The sequence below is a fragment of the Sciurus vulgaris genome, assembly GCF_902686455.1.
Source record: "Sciurus vulgaris genome assembly, chromosome: 12".
Classification (NCBI taxonomy): domain Eukaryota; kingdom Metazoa; phylum Chordata; class Mammalia; order Rodentia; family Sciuridae; genus Sciurus; species Sciurus vulgaris.
This window is the reverse complement of record NC_136473.1, coordinates 79,603,853-79,621,876: the sequence shown is the minus strand read 5'-3', so window position 1 is coordinate 79,621,876 and position 18,024 is coordinate 79,603,853. Positions and strand designations below refer to the sequence as shown.

Sequence of the window (18,024 nt, the reverse complement as noted above, 5' to 3'; positions counted from 1 at the left end):
TGAAGGCCTCAGCTGCCGAGCCTGCTCCAGTGGTTGCCATGGCACCCTCTTGCATTTGCAGGCAAAAGCCAAACAACCAGAGTCCACCTGGCATGCAGCGGTTGCTGTGGTCACTGCCGCCCTTAAGGACACTGGGAATCTTCTCGTCTTTGAGTTTCTGCTCTCCACTCCTGGCTGGGTCAAGACTGGGTCCAAGAATCATTCTTGCCTGCTGTCAGCTGAGAGACCCCTTGCCACTCTAAAAACTGGAAGCCAGCAAGGACCAAGGAGGAAGTCCTGGGTACTTCTCAGGGTTCCTGGCTCATCACCTTAGCTGGCCCAAATTCGCATAATCCACAGCCGAGCTCCAAGCACCACTGTGCCAGGTCAACTGGTTCCAGCAAGACGACAGGCAGGCTGCAAAGCACCAGCCCTGCTCGGTCGAGAGGAACCTGGGACCCTTTGCAGCCAGGGGCTTGGGAGAGGTGGGAAGCGAGTGGGCTACTGCTACCTGGGCTTAAGCATGCAGCAGTCCCCCAAAGCGGAAGTACTAATCACACCCCAAGTCAAGCCCTCGCCAGGGAGCAGTTCAGAAATGAGCATTTTAATGCAGAAAACCACGATAATTTACAAATGAATCACTATGAGCCAGAGCCTGGAGGGCCCCCAGGAGCTGTGAGGACAGAGGGAGGTGGGAGCTGTTGCGTGTCAGGGACACCAAGCTCAGTCAGCACCTTCGAGATCTGGTCTGGTCAGGCTTTGATATGCCGGGCCTGGGGGTCCCTGGCCCTCTGCCCCTTGACTCCTACCAGTCATCCTGAGTGGAAAGACCTGGAGCCAACTTTAGGACAGAAGGTAGAAATGGAGAGACAGATCCTTGGAAGGGAGGCCTGGAGGGTGTGGGAGGGAACAAGGCAGGGGGAGGCTGCTGGCTCTGGTTCATGCCACCCTACCCTTGGCCAGGTCCTCTCCAGCCAAGCCACAGCACAAAGCAAAGCCAGGCGTTGGAGACCCAGGGCTGGCGACTGGCTCCCTCTCCTTTCCCAGCGGGCTGCGGAGGGACAGAGCTGAGGCTTAGAAAGGTGGCTGGAGGGATTCTGTGTGGGGGAAAGGGAGGGGCTCAGAGGAGGCAGCTGCTGGCGGAGCCATCACGCTCAATTCCAGACCACCCCCCTTCAAGACAGGTACATCCTTCTGCCAGATTGGCATGCTGCGGCTTGGGGCTCAGCACCTCCCACGCAGGGCATGCAGGGGGACTGGCCAGGGCCCTGGAGGTAGAAAGGAGCCCTCACCTCCCCCTGCCAGGAAGGGTCAGAGAACGTCTAAGGCAGCCCAAATACCAGCGGCCTAGGACTGGGAACGGTGTGCTTCCCAGGGGTGGTTCCGGTCCAGGCCCCGGCTGTCTGCAGGCACTTCCTCCCTGGCCTGGTGAGGTGAAGGGGACCCCCACGTTTGGGTCCTATCAGCCCCTCCAAACAGGAGAGTGGGTTCTTCAGTGGCATCCACTGGGGGCCTTCTCCCTGGACACCCACTGGCCCCTCTCCCACCTTGTCCAAGGTGCAGACCCCAGAGCAAAACTGAGCCCTGGAAAGCAGGCCTGGCCAGGTGGATGGGTCAGGGAAGAATAGGGAGCCTGTCACTTTGGCATCTCCAAGGCTGACACTTGAGGCTTCACCTTGAAGTACTGGTTGAATCGGATCACTGCGTACCTGCGGAAAGACAGGGAAGGGAGCCGGGCTGGTGAGCAGGTCCTGCTGGGGGCTCACGCACTCACCAGCTCCAGGCCTCTGTAGGTTGGGGCGGGATTGAGTTTTTTAAAAATTCCTTTATTTCTAGATCAACTTTTACACAAACATGTTAGATTGGAGTTGTGTTTTCATAGTTCTGTAGTGTCAAGGATATTTCTATGTTCACAATGCATCTCCGGAACTTCTACATCTTGCAAAATTGAAACTCTACACCCATGAAACACGACTCTCCATTTTCTGTTCTCGCCCACCCCTGGTAATCGCATTCACCTGTTTCTACAAATGGAATCATCAGGGTATTTGTCATCTGGACTGGCTTATTTCACTGAGGTTCATGTCCTCCAGCATGTGATGATATTCCCTTCCCTTTTAAGACTGAACAATATGCTGTCATGTTGTCCACTCATCTGGTGATGGTCACTTGGGTTACTTGCACCTCTTGGCTGCTGTGACTAATGTTGCTGTGAACATTATTTGAGTTCTTTGAGACCCTGGTTGTTTTTTTTGTTTTTTTGGGCGGTTATTTTTTGGCTTTTTTTTTTTGTTTTTGAACTAGGGATTGACCCCAGAGGCGGAGACGCTTTACCACTGAGCTACACCCCCAGCCTTTTTATAATTTTTGAGATGCCATCTTGCTGAGGTACTGAGGCTGGTCCAGAACTTTGCGATCTCTCCTGCCTCAGCTTCCAGATTCTCTGAGATGACAGGTGTGCGTCCCTGTACCCAGCTCCTGCTTTCAGTTCTGGATCTATCCTGGGATCACTGGGTCATATGACACTTCCCTTCTGAGTGTTGAGGGACTCTGTGCTGTTTTCCAAAGTCACTGCACCATTTCATGTCCCACCAACAGTGCACAAGGTTCAGTTTCTCCACATCCCCGCCTGTGGTCTCGTGTGTGTGCAGCAGATATCCTGACTGGCAGGAGGCAATCACTCTTCGTGCTTTTGGTCTGCATTTCTCCAATGGTTGTGACACCTCCAGGCCAGGGTAGCCACTCCTGAGGGATCTCCTCCACCCCTCTGCCCAGTGCCCACCCTTCCCGCCACTTACCCCTGCACTCACCTGAGGAAATCAAAGTTGATGGTGGAGTACTGGTTCTGGATGAGGGCCCAGAGAGCCCACAAGAAGTGAGACGCCTGGAAACAGAGCAGAGAGAATCAGCCTGGCCATGGCCATGCCCCCTATGGATCTCACAGGGCAGGAAGGCTGTGGTCACTCTGGAAGACAAAGAGCTAGCACTCTGGCAGAGACATGGAGATCTCCCCAGCAAAGGCTGAGGAGACTGCTGTGGTCAAGACACTGGGCAGGGGCTGCAGCTGTAGCTCAGTGGTAGAGCGCTTGCCTAGCATGTGTGAGGGTTCGATCCTCAGCACCACATAAGAATAAATAAAAAGTATTGTGTCCATCTACAACTAAAAAGATTAAAAAAAAAAAAAAAAAAAAAGACACTGGGCAGCACTTGGGGACTTCACTGTCCTACTAGAGAAAGACAAGCAGGGGCTGTGGGTGGGGCTGAGCGGTAGGGCACTGGCCTGGCATGCACAAGGCCCTGGGTTCCATCCCCAGCCCTGCAACAAAACAAAACCAAAGACAAGCAGAACCAGTGCAGCCAGGTCCTGGCATCCCCGTCCCCCCAGGGCCACGCCAGCAGGACTGCAGTGGTCGCCTGCCTGACCGAGCAGGTGCGCACTTCACCACAGCCTCCTCTCAACTCGGGACTCTTCTGGAGCCAAGGCCAGGTATCCAGGTTGAGATGAATCCCTGAGCCAGTGGAGGGACTGATGGGACCAGAGGAGTGGTGGCCTGGTGTCTGGCCAGGCGGGCACCAGGGTCTGGGCTGCGGGAAGACCCTCTAAACGGACCCCTCTTCTGCCTGCTCTTCTCCTGGGGTGCTGGCGAGGCAGGGAATGAATCAGGGCTGGGAATTCGAAGGCCGCAAGCGGGGAATTTACTAAGCATTAACCTCTCTGCAGGAAAGGAGCCCCAGAAGCCACAGAGCCGGGGTCCTCGGTCCCGTCCCGAAGTCCAGCTCCCTGGGGTTGGCTCCAGAGCACCTCCCTTCGCCTTCCCTTTCCTGACTTCAAAGGGGCACCAGCCATCTCAGCAGGAGGAAGGCTAGCCCTGAAGGTCACCCTCAGCCCACGGCAGTCAGCTTTGTGCCAGAGAGGAGAGAATGGACGGTCTGAAACCCCAGACAAGGACAGATTTCGTGAGGCTCCATTATGAATTGTGGAACGCGGGGCATCTGACTCATCTTCTTGCTTATGTGTGGCTGACATTAATAAGGCTGGTTAGTAATTCCCTGGGGACACACCAGTGGAGATCTGGCATGAACTGGGTCCTGGCATAAGCAGCACTTGGAATGGAGAACCGACCACGCGGTGGTGGGAGAGGAAGAGCCTGATGGAAAGGTTCCCATGAAGTTGAGCCCATGGAGCGGAGGTCACAAGGAGGATTAGAGCCTGACATTCTCCATCTCCTTCAAAGGCTAAGGAAAATGAAAAGGATGGGTTTAACTGCAGCATGAAAGACAGAGGTTAGACAGTGGAAAGAACTACTCATCAAATGACAGAATTGCTAAAACAGGAAGATGAGATTTCCAAGTATTTCTCTAGACAGTGGGGAACCCAGACTGGATGGAGTTGAGGGAGCAGGAAGAGGGCCTCTTGGTCTTAAGGGGATGCCCATGAGGGCTCTTCCCACACCACCTCGAGGGTGGGGGTCAGCTCTCACTGTGCTAGTCCTGGGCTCTCCGTCCCCTGCCCCCTCCCAGGCATGAGCACTCACCAGGGCAAACTTGTTGACTTGCACATAGAGTCGCTCCACCTCCCTGGGGGTCACAGCTGTCCCCTTTTGTGCCTGCAGGTAGTAGAGCAGCCACTGCAGTTGGGTCTCCCGCGCCGGGTACCGGCCGTAATCGACCTCATTCACACCTGATGGGGAGGCAGGCCAGACCAAGTTGCCGGGAGGGCCACCTGGGCTCTCCTGGACCTGGCAAGTGTCCCTCCTCCTCTAGCTGCGGTCTCCCATGACCTGCAGGCTGGGCCTGAGGGGCCCTGCGGAGGGGCCTCCTCTGACCTCCAAGCTCTGCTGGTGGGGCGCAGGCTGGGGTGGGGTCTTCCCCATCCCAGCCGGGGACACTGCTTCTCTGGGCTGAGGAGTAAAGAGGAGCAGATCAGTTTAGGGACAAAGCACTGTCCTCAGAGTGACCAGAACCACACAGGATGGCACCGCTGTGTCTCCCAAGCGCTGTACAAAGCTTGTAGAGGGCCCTGGGCCAGAGCACAGACGAATGCCCGGGCCTCGGGTCTCTGCCGGGCCGGCTAACCCTGGACATGCCCTTCCCTCTCACTGGCCATTGTCATTCTCAGGTGAGGGAGCTGGACTTGGTGAATTTCAAACGCTGCTGAGACCCACTTGCACCCACTGGTGTCAGAAGGCTACTTAAAAAACAGCCCTCAGTGAGCACCCCACGCCGTCCAGTTTTTTAGATGATTCTGACCGGCAGCCAGGCACCACCTTTCTAGAAGTCCCCAAGCTGCCAGCCCAGTCCTGCCAGCTGTGTGCCAGGCATGGTGGCAGAGACCTGGCAGAGCCAGGATGAAGAGAAGGGTTCAGGACAGGCCCGGCCTGGTCCACCTTCCCTGAGGACTGACTCCCTCTCCTGTCTCCTTATCCTTCTTGAGCATCTCTTGCATCCCCAGAGGAACACGCTCCACTCCAGAGCCCCAAGCAGTACGGGTGGCGAAGAGTTCTCCCAGGGGGAAGATGGCTGCCGGGTAGAAAGACCAGTTACAGCTGCGATCAGACTGGGCTGGCACCTTCCAGTGCCCAGGACCTGTGTCCCTGCTGGGGAAAACCAGGAGGCCCCGCCCGGGCTAAGCTCTCACCCGCCCTGTCCCTACTGTCCTTCCTATTCTATGCCCGACTTGGGAGCAGGGTGCAGTCTGCCCCTCTGGAGAAATTCCAGCTGGACTTTGTGCTGTGGGTAAGGGAACTTAAAATGCTTAGGAATTGTCCTTTCTGCCAGTGCCACCTCTGCTCCACACCACACCGGCAGTTCAGCTGCTCTGCCCAGCTGAGGCCCCGTCATCCCTCAGGTTCCTGGTGCAGCTGCTGGCTACCTGGGGGAGCTGCCCACTCAGGCAGTGGCGCTGGACAGACTCAGTCACCTGGGCTTCCAGAAGGCACCTGATCGGCTGAGCCTGGGCCAGGGGGTGGCTCTACACACAGCCTGGGCAAACCTCACCTATCCCGAGCGCCAGGGGCTGGCCAAGTCATGCTGAGCTCCCCACACTGCCAGCCAGGGGACATCCCTCCAGCCCCAGTGCCAGCTCCATCTGCGAGTTGCCCCCTCAGTCCTGATTGTCTATCACAAGCCCTGGAGCTGGAAAAACCCACCCTGCTTCCTTCACAGAAATGGTGGTCCTCTTGTACAAATCACGCCTCTGGGGAACAGTTTGGCCTACCTCACTTAGACTCCCATTCCTCTTCGTCTCCCTGGCTGCTGCAGGAAAGCGACCCTGCCTGACAGCAGCAGTGAACACCAGCTGTTTGCTTAGTCTGCACTGAGGGGTGTATGTGACTCATATTAATGCTATGAACAGAGAGGGTCAGTACTTTGTCCAATGGTCACACAGCAGCAGAGCTGCATCTATAATTTTTAAGTAGCCCCCTCTAGTTATTCTTTTCAGGTCACCGGCAAACAGCTACTTACCACCCATTCTGCCCTCGTGTGCATGCAAGGCCCTCATGTATAACTGTGTAGAATAAAGGAGCTGGGACAGGGGCAAGTAGAGACAAGCAATCCTGGGCAGTGCTGGCCACGCTGGCATGGGCTGTGACTGCCCAGAGGAGGGGCTTTTCTTCTAACTCAAACGCAGGCCCAGCATCCCCTGGGTCCCCACGGAGGACTCGTGTTCGGCAGGCTAGCAGAGATATGCGGTGTGTGGGGAGGTCCTGCCTCCCCTGTGAGACCTACAGCTCACACTAGCCAGGCTGTGCTTCCCACCTAGAGCTGGGACAGTCGCAGGACAGGGACTATCTAGTCGCCACCCTCTGGTCCTCCCTGTGGACCTAGCCCATCACGAGGACAGAGTCTTGGACATAGATCCAACAGGAAGGCCCCTCACCTGCAAACTCATTGAAATGGTTGCCAATGTCAAAGGCCTGGTAGTTGTAGCCGGCGTACTCATAGTCGATGAACCGCACGTGACCTGGGAGGCAGAGGAGAGGCAAAGAGGGTTGGCCCAGACCTGGGAACAGGGCCCGGTGGAGATGCTGCAGGTCCCTGGAATGCGCCCCCTGGCTCTTGCTGGCCTCCGCAGCAACGTTTTTAAGCCGCTTCCATCTGTCCACTTGTCCTTCTGCCCCACCCCAGCTCCTGCCCCAACTCTCCCCAGCTGAAAACATCTGTCCTCAGCATGGCGAGGCGTCAGAGCTAGAGCTGCGTACAGCCCACCCTCCATATCCACAGGTGCCATCTCCATATAGCCAACGGGTTTCTGTCCTAAACAGTGCAGACATTTTCCTGTCATTTCCTAAGTAACACTGTATAGGAACAATTTGCATAACATTTGCACTGTATTAAGTTTGCTACGTGTAACTTAGAGACAATTAAAGCAGGCAGGAGAGTGTGAGCAGACTATAGGAAAATACTAGACCTATTTATTTTGCAGTCTTGGGGCGGGAACCCAGAGCCTGCTGCATGCCAGGCAAGGACTCTGCCACACAGATCCGCCACCAGCCTGGCACTATTTTATATAGGGGATTTAGGCATCCTTGAGAGGGCCTGGAACCAATTCCCCAAGCATACGGAGGAACAAGTGCACCTTCTGGGGGCAATGCCCTCATCAGAAGAACCACGAGGCTCGCTGCCTCTGAAGGCTCGGGAGCTATGATGGTCTCAGAAGCCCAAAGAACTGTCAGGAGGAATGGCTCATGGGGAGGACCCTCCCCAAACCATGCTTCTGGATTCTTTCCTCTGATAGATTTTTCTCAAGGAGAATTTCTTGTTTCCTTTTCTACAAATTAACTACAGATTGAAACCCAGAGCTGCCTTGCTTGACCGAGTGCCAGGTCCGGGGAGCTGTACCTTTGGTACTGTCATAGATGATGTTCTTGCAGAGCAGGTCATTGTGACAGAACACCACAGGGGAATCCAGCTGGGACAAGTGCTCCTTCAGCCAGGCCAGCTCCCATTCTAACACCTCCAACTTAGGGACATCTGCAGAAAGGCTGGACGGTGGCAGAAAGGTGACTAGGTGGAGGGAGGGCAAATACAGATGAGCTGGCGCTGGCCCCCAGGCCCCTGAGATCCAGCCTCGTCTCTCCCAACCTCTCAGAGGGCATCTGTCAGCTGGCACCAAGGCTTCCTGTCCTAATTTCTGCACTTACAGTAAGAAGCTGCTTAAAACCTGGGCAGGAAAATGAGCAGCAGAGATCAAAGCCACTGACCAAATGGCATCCCTGCTACTCTGTGAAAAGGCTAAGAAGGTAGAGAAGGAGGTGCCAGGAAAGGACAGGGCGGTGAGGGTCCAGTGAGGATCCAGACTAAGGGAGAAGGAGGGCCACAGAGGAGCAGGGGAGACGTGAGGCTGGGGAAATCCCCGGGAGAACCTGCCAAGGAGACGAGACCCCGCCCCCACCCCGCTTCTCCAGCCGAGGAGTAACCATGCCCTGCAGGTGTGGAGCAATGACATTCTCTTGAGGTGGCAGAGGCATGTCCTGGTGTGTCCCCTCACACTCCAGCAGCTGGTAAAGTCACAGGTGGAAGGCACCGAGACCATGAGGCCTAACTTCATGTTCCACAGAAGGTCCGCTCTGGCCCAGCAAGAAGGCAAAGTACTGCTGGGCTCACTCCTTCAACACCAAGGGCCCAGAAAGGTCTTCCAGAGCAAGAACGCTGCTCTGTCACTTGCCCAGGCCCCTGCCAAACTGTACCTGGGCAACTTAAGGGCAGGAAAGCAAAGATGTCCCCAGCCCCACCCCCACACCAGCAGCCATTTCTGATTAAATCAATATGCATTGAGAAATGAATGAATTGGTCAATCAGTGGCGTTTCCAGAGGCCATGCAAAGCCTGGTGAGGACACACCACATTCAGGTGCTCCGAACTTTGGCCTCTCAGATGCACACAGGTCTGTGTATGCTCGAAAACCCAGGATCGTGGGTTTGATTCTCTCTGCTCAGGTGTCTGGGCCAGTCTCTCTGTGCCCAGGGTAGCAGAGGCCCACGAAGGACAGTGAGGTAAACATGGGAAGGGCATTTAGTGGCCAATGCGTTCCCATGGCCCCTCTGGAAAGGAAGAGAATGCAGGCTCCCTCCCGGGCTTTGAGATGGTCGCAGGTCCTAGAGTCCAGCCCCATGGGGAAGACGCTCCAGGGAGGACAGAGCTTCCTCCGGCCTCCATGTCTCTGGGAGCCAGGAAGGCCGTGAGGAGGGGGCTCCCCTCACCCACACTGGACTTATCTCGTCCACAGCTCTGCATGCGACAGATTTCAATCTTGGCGCTCCTTAAGGAGCTACTTCCTTTGAAGACTCCTCTTTTCTTGGACTGAGACCATCGAAAGATAAGGAGGAGGAGGCTTCCTTTGGCTTGCCCAGGTCCCACTCTGAAAAACATGGCTTTGACATCCACATGCCTGCTGCCTGGTCCCTGACCTCTGCCTGGCCCCTCCCCACTCCCCACCCCAAGGCCACAGAGATGGTTACTGTGGGAACCATCCTGTTCCTATCTCCCTGGCGGCCTCCGCAATGCCAGGAATCCCTCCCCTGAGCACTTCAACTTCCACCAGCTCTGCCACCTTCAAGTCCTGATGCCACCAGATTCTCCTAAGGCTATGGGGTTGGCAGCAGGGTGACCACTGCCACCCTCCAGAAACCCCACCTCAGGCACATCTGCTCCTCAGTGACAAGAGAAGACAAAGGGGCCAGGGAAGCACTGGGGGCTCCTGCTGATGAAGGGACTGTTGCCTGGCTCTCAGTCACTCAGGTCTCAGATCACACAGGGCAAAAGTACTTTCTCCCTTCAGGGAACCTCTGAGCACCTCAGCCTCCTGGCCTTTCACCTTTGCCCTCCCACCAGGCCACGAGTACTGGATTGAACCCAGGGGTGCTCTACCACTCAGTTATATTTCTAGCCTTTTTTTTTTTTTTTTTGAGGCAGGGTCTTGCCAAGTTGCTGAGGTTGGCCTCAAACTTGCGATCCTCCTGCCTCAGCCTCCCCAGTCACTGGGATCACAGGCTTGCACCACTGTGCCTGGCCAATATCTCCTTTTGATGTCCCTGAAGTGGTTATCAGTACCACATTCCCCAAACCACCCTGGACACCTGCAGGGCCAAACAGACACCATGGTTATCAGATCTAGTCCCACATCTCCAGGTCTCTGATACATCCTCTCTTCTCCACCTGCCTCTCCCCACCATGCTGTTCTAGAGCGATTTTCCTCAAAGTGTAGTTCCCAGAGCAGAACCCCTTGGGAAACTACCTAAATGCAGATTCCTGGGGTCCAGCAAGACCTCCCCATCCGTCTTCAGGGTTGGGCTGGAAATCTGCGCTCAGAAAGCACACCTGGGGGACCTTCTGCTCCAAACTTGGGAACCCTAGTCCTAGAACTTGATCATTTAACGAACACTCCTCCACTGATCTCCCTACCTCCAATCCCCATCTCACCCCAACAGTCACCCAAATCTGTCCCTTACGGTACTTCATAGCTACCTTCCTAAGCCACAGTCCTTGCTCCAACACCTCCGTGACTTTCCAGGGCCCATTCACTTCAGTCCCGACTCCTTAGCTTGGCATTTAAGCCCCCACCCTCTAGATCCAAAGTGCCTCCATAGCCCTGTCTCCACTGCACTCTGGACCCTCCTGAAGACCTGATCCTGCTGGCCTCATCAGTAGGGCCTCCCTGGGCAAACCCTGCTCAGTCACCTCCTCCTGCCGCTACAGTGGCCCCTGCTCACTTCGGTCACAACCTCTGCCAAGATTTTCCTTGCTCCCCCCCTCCACTTGCATTAAATACCTCGCCTTCTTTTGTAGTCAAGCGTGGGCATGTCCTGTTTGCCTAGATGGCTCCTAAGCTCCTTGAGGGCAGGGCCAATGTCATGATCATGTTAAATGTTTAATTGTCTTAAATCCCAGTCACTCAGTGTTTGTGAAATGAAGAACTGGATAAACCAGGGTTAGGAGTTCAAAGTGCTTCATCGAGTTAGTGTTGATTGCTCAGCACTGCCCTGCTTAGGGCAGGGGTCTCCACAAGAGGCTCTAAGAAATCCAACCTTAATTTGTCCAAAATCTAAGACATGATAAGAACAAAGGGAGCTGGCCAGCTCTTCCCCAGGGATCACTCTCCTCCCGAGAAGGTCACCTCCAATGTTACACAGGGACAACAGTCAAAGGACGCCGCAGTATCAAAGATCATGCCCAAGCACCAGGAGGCACCCCAGTCCCTGAGTTGCCACTGACCAGCAATAACCTTGGGCAAGTCCCATCCCCTCTCTGGGCCTCAGTTTTTTCATCTGTCAAACCAAGTGGTGAATGGAGGGTCCTGTTCTCCATGTGTCATTCTAGTCCTCAGGGAGAAGGCAGCCCTTGTTCCAGAGATAACATGTGACACAGGTCTGAACATGGTCAAATAGAGGGCAGGCTGCGGCCAGCCTAGACAAACAGTCCCCAGGCAGCGCTTGATAATGGTTAAGCGGGAGAGTCCAGATAAAACCACGTGTGTATGTTCAAGAGACACAATTGCAATAGAGTTAATGACTGTCGTCTTTGAGGAGGAAGGAGACACCTTTTCTCAGACTTCCTCTGCACACTACTCCCATGAACATCTAGAAGGAAAGTGATGTTCAAAGTAATTACGCATTTCAAAACGGCTAGGAGAGAGGACTTTGAACATTCCCAACACAAAGAAATGGCCAATGAGGTGATGGATATGCCAACGAACCCGATTCCATCATTATACATTTTACATGTATATCCAAATATCATACTATTCTCCAAAAATATGTACAATGATGTTCACTTCAAACTTTGAAAATATATATATATTTTTAAAGTGATGTTTAATCCTAGCAAGGTGCATGGAGAGATCAGAGATTGACTGCTGACTTTCTGACTTTTGGAGGGGAGGGGCAGACAGGACTCCGTCCTTCCTGGGCACTCCAGGGTATGCTGGGAGTCAGGTCTGTCTGGCCAAAGAGTTGAAGGGAAAGCTCGGGGTGCCCTGTCCTGCCTGGGGAAAGACAGTGTGTCAGGATGGGTGCTGTACCTCTGTCCCTAGAAAGAGTGATGCAGGAACTAGCAAGTGTCAGCCATGTGGGCATGAGAGGCGGCCAGGCAGGCAGCAGGAACCTGGATGTCCTGAGGGCTTGCTGGCTGTTGAGCTGTTCTGTTGACTTTCTCTGAGCTCAGTCCCTCCCTGTTCTCAGAGTGCCCTGCCCTCCCACTGTCCAGAGAGCAGCTCAGGCAGAAAGAACCCTGAGCTGGGAAACAGAAGCCCTGCCTGATAGCCTGACATTGGGGAAAGCTCTTTCCCTGAGCCTCAGTTTAAGTAACATGGGGAGAAGTTATCCCTGGCCCTAGTCCCTGCCACAATCAGAAGACTCCAGGAGAAATAAATCCATGTGTATAAAACTGCTGATCTATAGTTTTAAGATGTAATCAACCAGCCTAACTCAGCTTGGAGACAGAGGCCCAGCAACTGGGACCGAAGGAGCTGCTGGGGAAGCTCTTGGCCCCATCCCAGGCCCTATTCCCTAAACCTCTTTTAGGGGGAGGTTTGAGCCAAAAGATGGGGAAGAGAACAGACCACAGCAGCGGAGTCAGGGGCAGCCTTTGCATACTCCCAGACCTTTGTACCTGGGGTTGATCTCATTCTTCACCAGCGTGAAATAATTGTGCATCTTGTGCCACAGGGTCGGCTTGGGCAGGCTGCCATTGGCGTGGATGGTGTGAATCTTTGCCATTTCTAAGGCAATTAACCTACAGCAGAAAACAGGAGGGTAGGGAGCGTCAGTGCTGGGCATGCTCTCCCCCCTGGTCTCTCCCGACCAGAAAGGGCTAGAAGAATCATTGGGACACTAGCTAGAGGGTCTAGTGTGGGATGGTTACAAGTCTTTCAGGAGCCAAGGTCCCCCAGGAAGATGGTCTCAATAGAAAGCATAAAAAAAGCAGCGAGATCTTCAGCCCAGGAGCTCTGTCATTGGGGAGCAGGGCAGAACAAGAGGGCAATCTTGCCCCACCCCAGTGTTTCCAGAACAGCGGTGAAAGCAGGGGTACCTGGGGCTATGGGTGGTACCCTTTCTCCTTGCTGGACTCTGCCCCACCCTCTCAGGGGAAGTGACAGCAGGTCCCTTTCCACCAAAAGATCAGTGGATGGGTGGCAGGCCGGGAAGAAACGCAGGCCCCTTATCAGGCAGGCCAAGGTGGGGAGGGAAACCGGCTGGCTAGGGCAGCCCTTCCTTGGCCACAGGGAGTTGATGCGGGCGGCAGGATGCCAAGGACGCAAAACAAACCAGCGTTCTATTTTCAAGTCCTCCTGTGGACATTATCCAAGGTCCCGGGAGAGAAGGAGTGGGCGGTGGGGAAGGTTGCTGGGAGAGGGTGGGGGCAGCTGCAAGCTGACCGGTCAGAGGGGGAGGGCCTTGATAAGGACCCCATCGCTGAGGCCTGCGTCCCAGCGGGACTCCCAGCCCTCTGCCAGCCCTCCTTCTGCAGCTCCACCCCCACCCGGCTGCCAAGCCTCCAATACTTAACCTTCCAAGCTTCTTTTGCCTCTGCCTGTTGCCCGAATAATAATCACTAGAAAGACGACAAAGGCATGGGCTGTTTCAAATCTTGTTGTGGAGCTATCCTAGGGACACCCTCTCTCCTTGCCAGGCACAGGGAAGGGGCAGGCCATGTCCCATGGGGATGATAGGCAGTTTCAGGGGTCCTCCGGAAGTCCCCAAGGGTCCTGCCTCCTAAAGGGTGGAGGATCAGGGGGTGTGGCAGCAGCCCCATGGGTGAGAAAGGAAGACTTGTGCGTTTGGGGGCAGGAGGGGTCTTGCAGGGGTTTGGGCCAGGCAAGGAAGTGGACCTGAGACCCCCGCCTGGCCTTCCTTCTCAAAGGAAGATTCCTAACCGAAGAACAGAGCTTTTCCTTGAATATCAATAGGACTGTTGTCTGAATAGCAATGAAAGTAACCTCGACACTCAGCATTTTTCTGCTGCAGAGCTTCAGCAGAGGGGCTGGGCTGTGGGTCTGGGAACTGAGGCCTTCCCCTCAGACATCCACTCTCACCCGGAGGAAAATGGTCTGTCCTGGGAAAAATCAAGGAAGGGCCTACCTCCTTCACCTCTCCAGATTTCTGGCTCTCTCCCAAATGCCAAGTTCTTATTATGGAACCTAAATCCCTCTTCAATCTTCCTGACAGTGGCAATTGTTTCCACTGAGAGGATGAGTGACAGCAGGAGGTTCACAGAAGCGGAGGGAGACTGGGAGTGGTGGGGACCTGCCAATATTTGAGCCTCTTTGCACAAGACCACGGAAGAGCTGGGAGGAGCTCAGTGAGAGAAGCAGGGACTGGGCCCCACACCCTCCTCTGACCTCACATCTCCAGGCAGAGTGCATTTGGAGCTGCAACCCAGAGACCCTTGCACAGGTGTGCACGCCTCTCACTCCAAGCGCAGCACAGCACTCAGAAGCATGGAGGTGGAGGGGCTCTCAAACTCGCTGAGTCCCTGGAGAGGTGCACTCACTTGGACTGACTGGGTGGCAGGTGAGGGAGCACAGATGCCCTTGGTCTTCCCTCAGGTGGGTCTCATTGTTTGCCCTCAGTATGCAGAGTCCTCCTTTCCCTTGGACAGTACAGAAGCCAATGATTCTAAACAGCCCTGCACAGCTGTGCCCAGTAACCTCAGCCTGCCTCAGGCCTGCCTCACTGATGCCCTCGGCAGGGCTCATATCACTGTGGGGAAGGAGGAGGACATGGCCTGGTACTCCTGTTGTGGCACAGTCAGAGAAGAGAATACACTAGGGACTCTGGTTTTTCCCTTATGGGCCCCACAGCAGCATCCACAGGGTTTAAAGGTTAAGTACAATTCCTGGGTACTGCACATCCAGGTATTTACTCTGAGGGACCCCCCCCCCAAGGATCATGGGTTCTTTTAAGCCCCTGCAAGGAGGCCTCAGCAGCTCCCCAAACCTCGATTCCCACATTGTCAGGGAGCACAGGAGGAGTTCAGACCAGCAGGAAGGAGGGTTCTCTTTGGACCACAAAGCCATGCACACCCTGGATACAGCCCATTTTCCTCACACACCTAAGCTCTTACAGAAAGTGAGAAGAGGCAGGAAAACCTGGGCACCCTGTGGATTGGCCTAAACCTCTGAGATGGTTCCAGGTCAGGCCAGGGGTGGACAGAGGTTTGAGACATGGGTCAGGAAGCAGATCTCTGCTGCCTTTAGTGAACCAGAAACTTTGGTCCAATGTTCATCAAAATTCCCACTTTCCTCTCCCAGAACTCATCCTTCTAGCAAACTCCACTGAAAACCCATCGCCCCTCTGCACAGCCAGGCACAACACACACACATTCATGTAATCTCAGGGAGCTCACAGATCTCGGTCTCCTCCACAGAGCACACTCCACAGCAATGAAGGTGGTCAAGGATTTCAAGGTTCAAGGCCAGAGGAACAGAGACAACAGAACCCAGCACCCTCCTTACCTGAAGAGCCGGGGCTCTTGGATGTGCTCAGGCCCCAGGGCCACACCCTGCATGTACTCGTAGCACAGCCCATTCTGAAAGGTGCAGTAGAGTTTGGGGGCACAGCCATGTGCTCGCAGCAGCTGGAAGTTCCTGACCTCATTCTCCCGGTCCACCAGCAGCTCTGTGCGCTCCCCATATACCCGGACCAGCACGCAGTCCTGCATGTCCTCCTCCACGTAGCAGGCCACCAGCTTGTTGGTGATGCCATCAGTGAAGCGCTAGCACAGGGAGAGACAGCTGTGGGTGGGTGGGGCAGGATCTCTGTGGTCTCTCCCCCAGTGCCTCAGCAGGAGGGGCTCATTTGAATGCTGTCCCCAACCTTGGAATAGACTGGAGAGCTCAAGGAAAAAATAAAAAATGGCCGCTTGGACTCAGCCCAGGTACACTTCTTCCCCTGGGCCTGACCCTAGTGGATGTGATTTGGTGGTGGATGAAAGTTCACATCGAGCAGTGGGTAGGAGTCCCCTCCCCTCCCTATTTCTCCATCCCTGCCCTGAAAGAAACCCCATGGACCAGAATGTGGCAGAAGAGGGCTGGGAGTCACCCAGGACAGAACGTCCTGACCAGCTGCCTCTCACTGTTGCCAGGCAGAGGGCCCTCTGCTGTACCTCTTGCCCTATCCAGCAGCAGAGGTACAAGGAAGGTATCGAGTTTGGCACCCATCCCAGGACTTTGGAGGCCAGAGGTCCTTGGAGCCTCTGAGTTCCATACCAGTAGAGATAGGAAACAACTAGGCTGGGCCACGGGCTCTCTGGGTAGGGTTATAAGGAGAAAGAAACCATGGGTCGGGGGGAGAACTTTATGGGACCTTAGAGGGCATTTGAACCAATTCTAGGTGGGGAAACTGAGACCCAGAGAGGGAAAGACTGGCAGCTGAAATGTTAGCCAATCAGTGCTGGAAATAACCTCAAATCTATTTGATGCCTTTTTTTTTTTTTTTTTTTTTTTTAATTGGGAGTTGAATCCAGGGATGCTTTACCGGCTGATCTACATCCCCAGCCCTTTTTATTTTTTATTTCTAGACAGGGTCTCACTAAGTTTCTTAGGGTCTTGCGAAGTTACTAAGGCTGGCCTTGAACTTGCTATCCTCCTGCCTCAGCCTACAGAGTGGCTGGAATTACAGACTCGAGCCAGCACAGCTTAATGTCTGAACACGCCAAACCGCACCTTTCGATGATGCTACCCACTCCCCCAGGGTTCTGTCAGCCTCCACACTCAGTCCAGAATCTCCCCAGAACTTTGCCTTTCTTTACCCAGAAGGCCCATCAGCATGAAACCCTAACAGCTCAGCTCCTTCCTCCGCAGGCAGCCCCGAGGGGGCGTGGGGGTGGGTAGGCAGGTGGAGGCTTCCTATCAGAGAATGCAAGTCCACTGGGAGTCAGCCTGGCGCTCCTCAGTGGGAAGCACTGCCCACAGGTGTGTCAGGGAGTGTGTCCAGCTGCAGTGGGGAAAGCGCCAGTTCGCAGAGTGGGCGCGGCGTACTGAGCTCCAGCCAGCAGTCATGGTGAGGGGCTCTGTGCTGGCTGGATTCACAGGGTAGCTCCTGGGACCTCAGAACCTGGAGGGTTAGCTTCCGCCATGGGGTGGAGAAGGGGCAGCAACATGTGTGTGTGGTAGGGGTGGTGGTGGGGTTCCCTTAAAAGTTCTTGCCTCCTCAGGTTTCACAGATGGCCGGGTAAACGCTTCTGGGCAGCTAGGGGCACCAGCACGCAGAGACAGGGGGTGGGGCCCGCACGCGCAGCATGCTGGCAGTGGGCAGGTGGACCTCCCGCGAGCCGAGAACCCCAGGAGGAGGCGTGTGTGGACGGTCCAAGGAGGCGTGCGCCTGGCTTCGCTTCGGGATCAAAATAGAGGGTGGGATAAACAGGCATACCAACCACGTCCCAAACCTCTCCTGCGCCGCAGTCGCGCACCCCAGGGACCGACACCCGGAAGGATGCATGGACAGGCGTGCACGCAACCCAGCTGCAGCCTCGGCAGGGCCCCATCCCCGGCCCCGCGCCCGCTCGGCTACCTTGGTCCGAACTTGCTCGGGCTTCCAATGCGGCCGTAGCTCCTGGATGAGGCGCAGGGCGCCCGGGAGGATGTCGTCCTGGTCCACCCATACGCTGAAGCACGGGACGGCGGCGGCCCTCGGGGGGCCCGGAGGCTCCCAGCAACCCGCGCTGGCCGCTGCCTTCTCCTCCATGCCCCATGAGCACTGCGGGCAAGGCGCCTGCCTCCGCAGGTAAAAGGGCGAGCACGGCAGAGGAGCCGAAGGGGGCACAGCCATTCCCAGCAGCCCCACCCCCTCGGAGCCGCCGCGCGAGCGCTAGCCCCTGCGGGGGGGCCCGGCGACGGAGTGGGAGTGGTAGAGGAGGGGCCAGGGGAAGTCCATGACTCAGGAGCGAGCTGCCCGCTTCGATCGCCGGCTCGCGGCCCGGCGCCCGAAGCCGACCCCGGAACGCCGGGGCCCGCCGCGATTGTGACATCACGGGCGGCGGGCCACGGGAACGCCCCCTGCCCGCCCCCGCCCCGGCCCGCGGGCCGCGGGGGAGCGCCGCCAGCAGC

At 55.7% G+C, this 18,024-nt stretch overlaps 1 protein-coding gene across 1 annotated transcript; it reads right to left on the bottom strand.

Moving 5' to 3' along the window:
• Positions 1–567: 567 nt before the first annotated feature.
• ETNK2 (ethanolamine kinase 2) lies at positions 568–18,006 on the bottom strand. Its single transcript, XM_079107416.1, has 8 exons — positions 17,489–18,006; positions 15,433–15,692; positions 12,588–12,710; positions 7,822–7,964; positions 6,860–6,943; positions 4,515–4,660; positions 2,790–2,863; positions 568–1,688 (listed from the first exon to the last, which is right to left on the bottom strand). The coding sequence occupies exons 1-8, from the start codon at positions 17,744–17,746 to the stop codon at positions 1,616–1,618; spliced, it is 1,161 nt and encodes a 386-aa protein (XP_078963542.1). The 5' UTR covers positions 17,747–18,006; the 3' UTR covers positions 568–1,615.
• Positions 18,007–18,024: the final 18 nt, after the last annotated feature.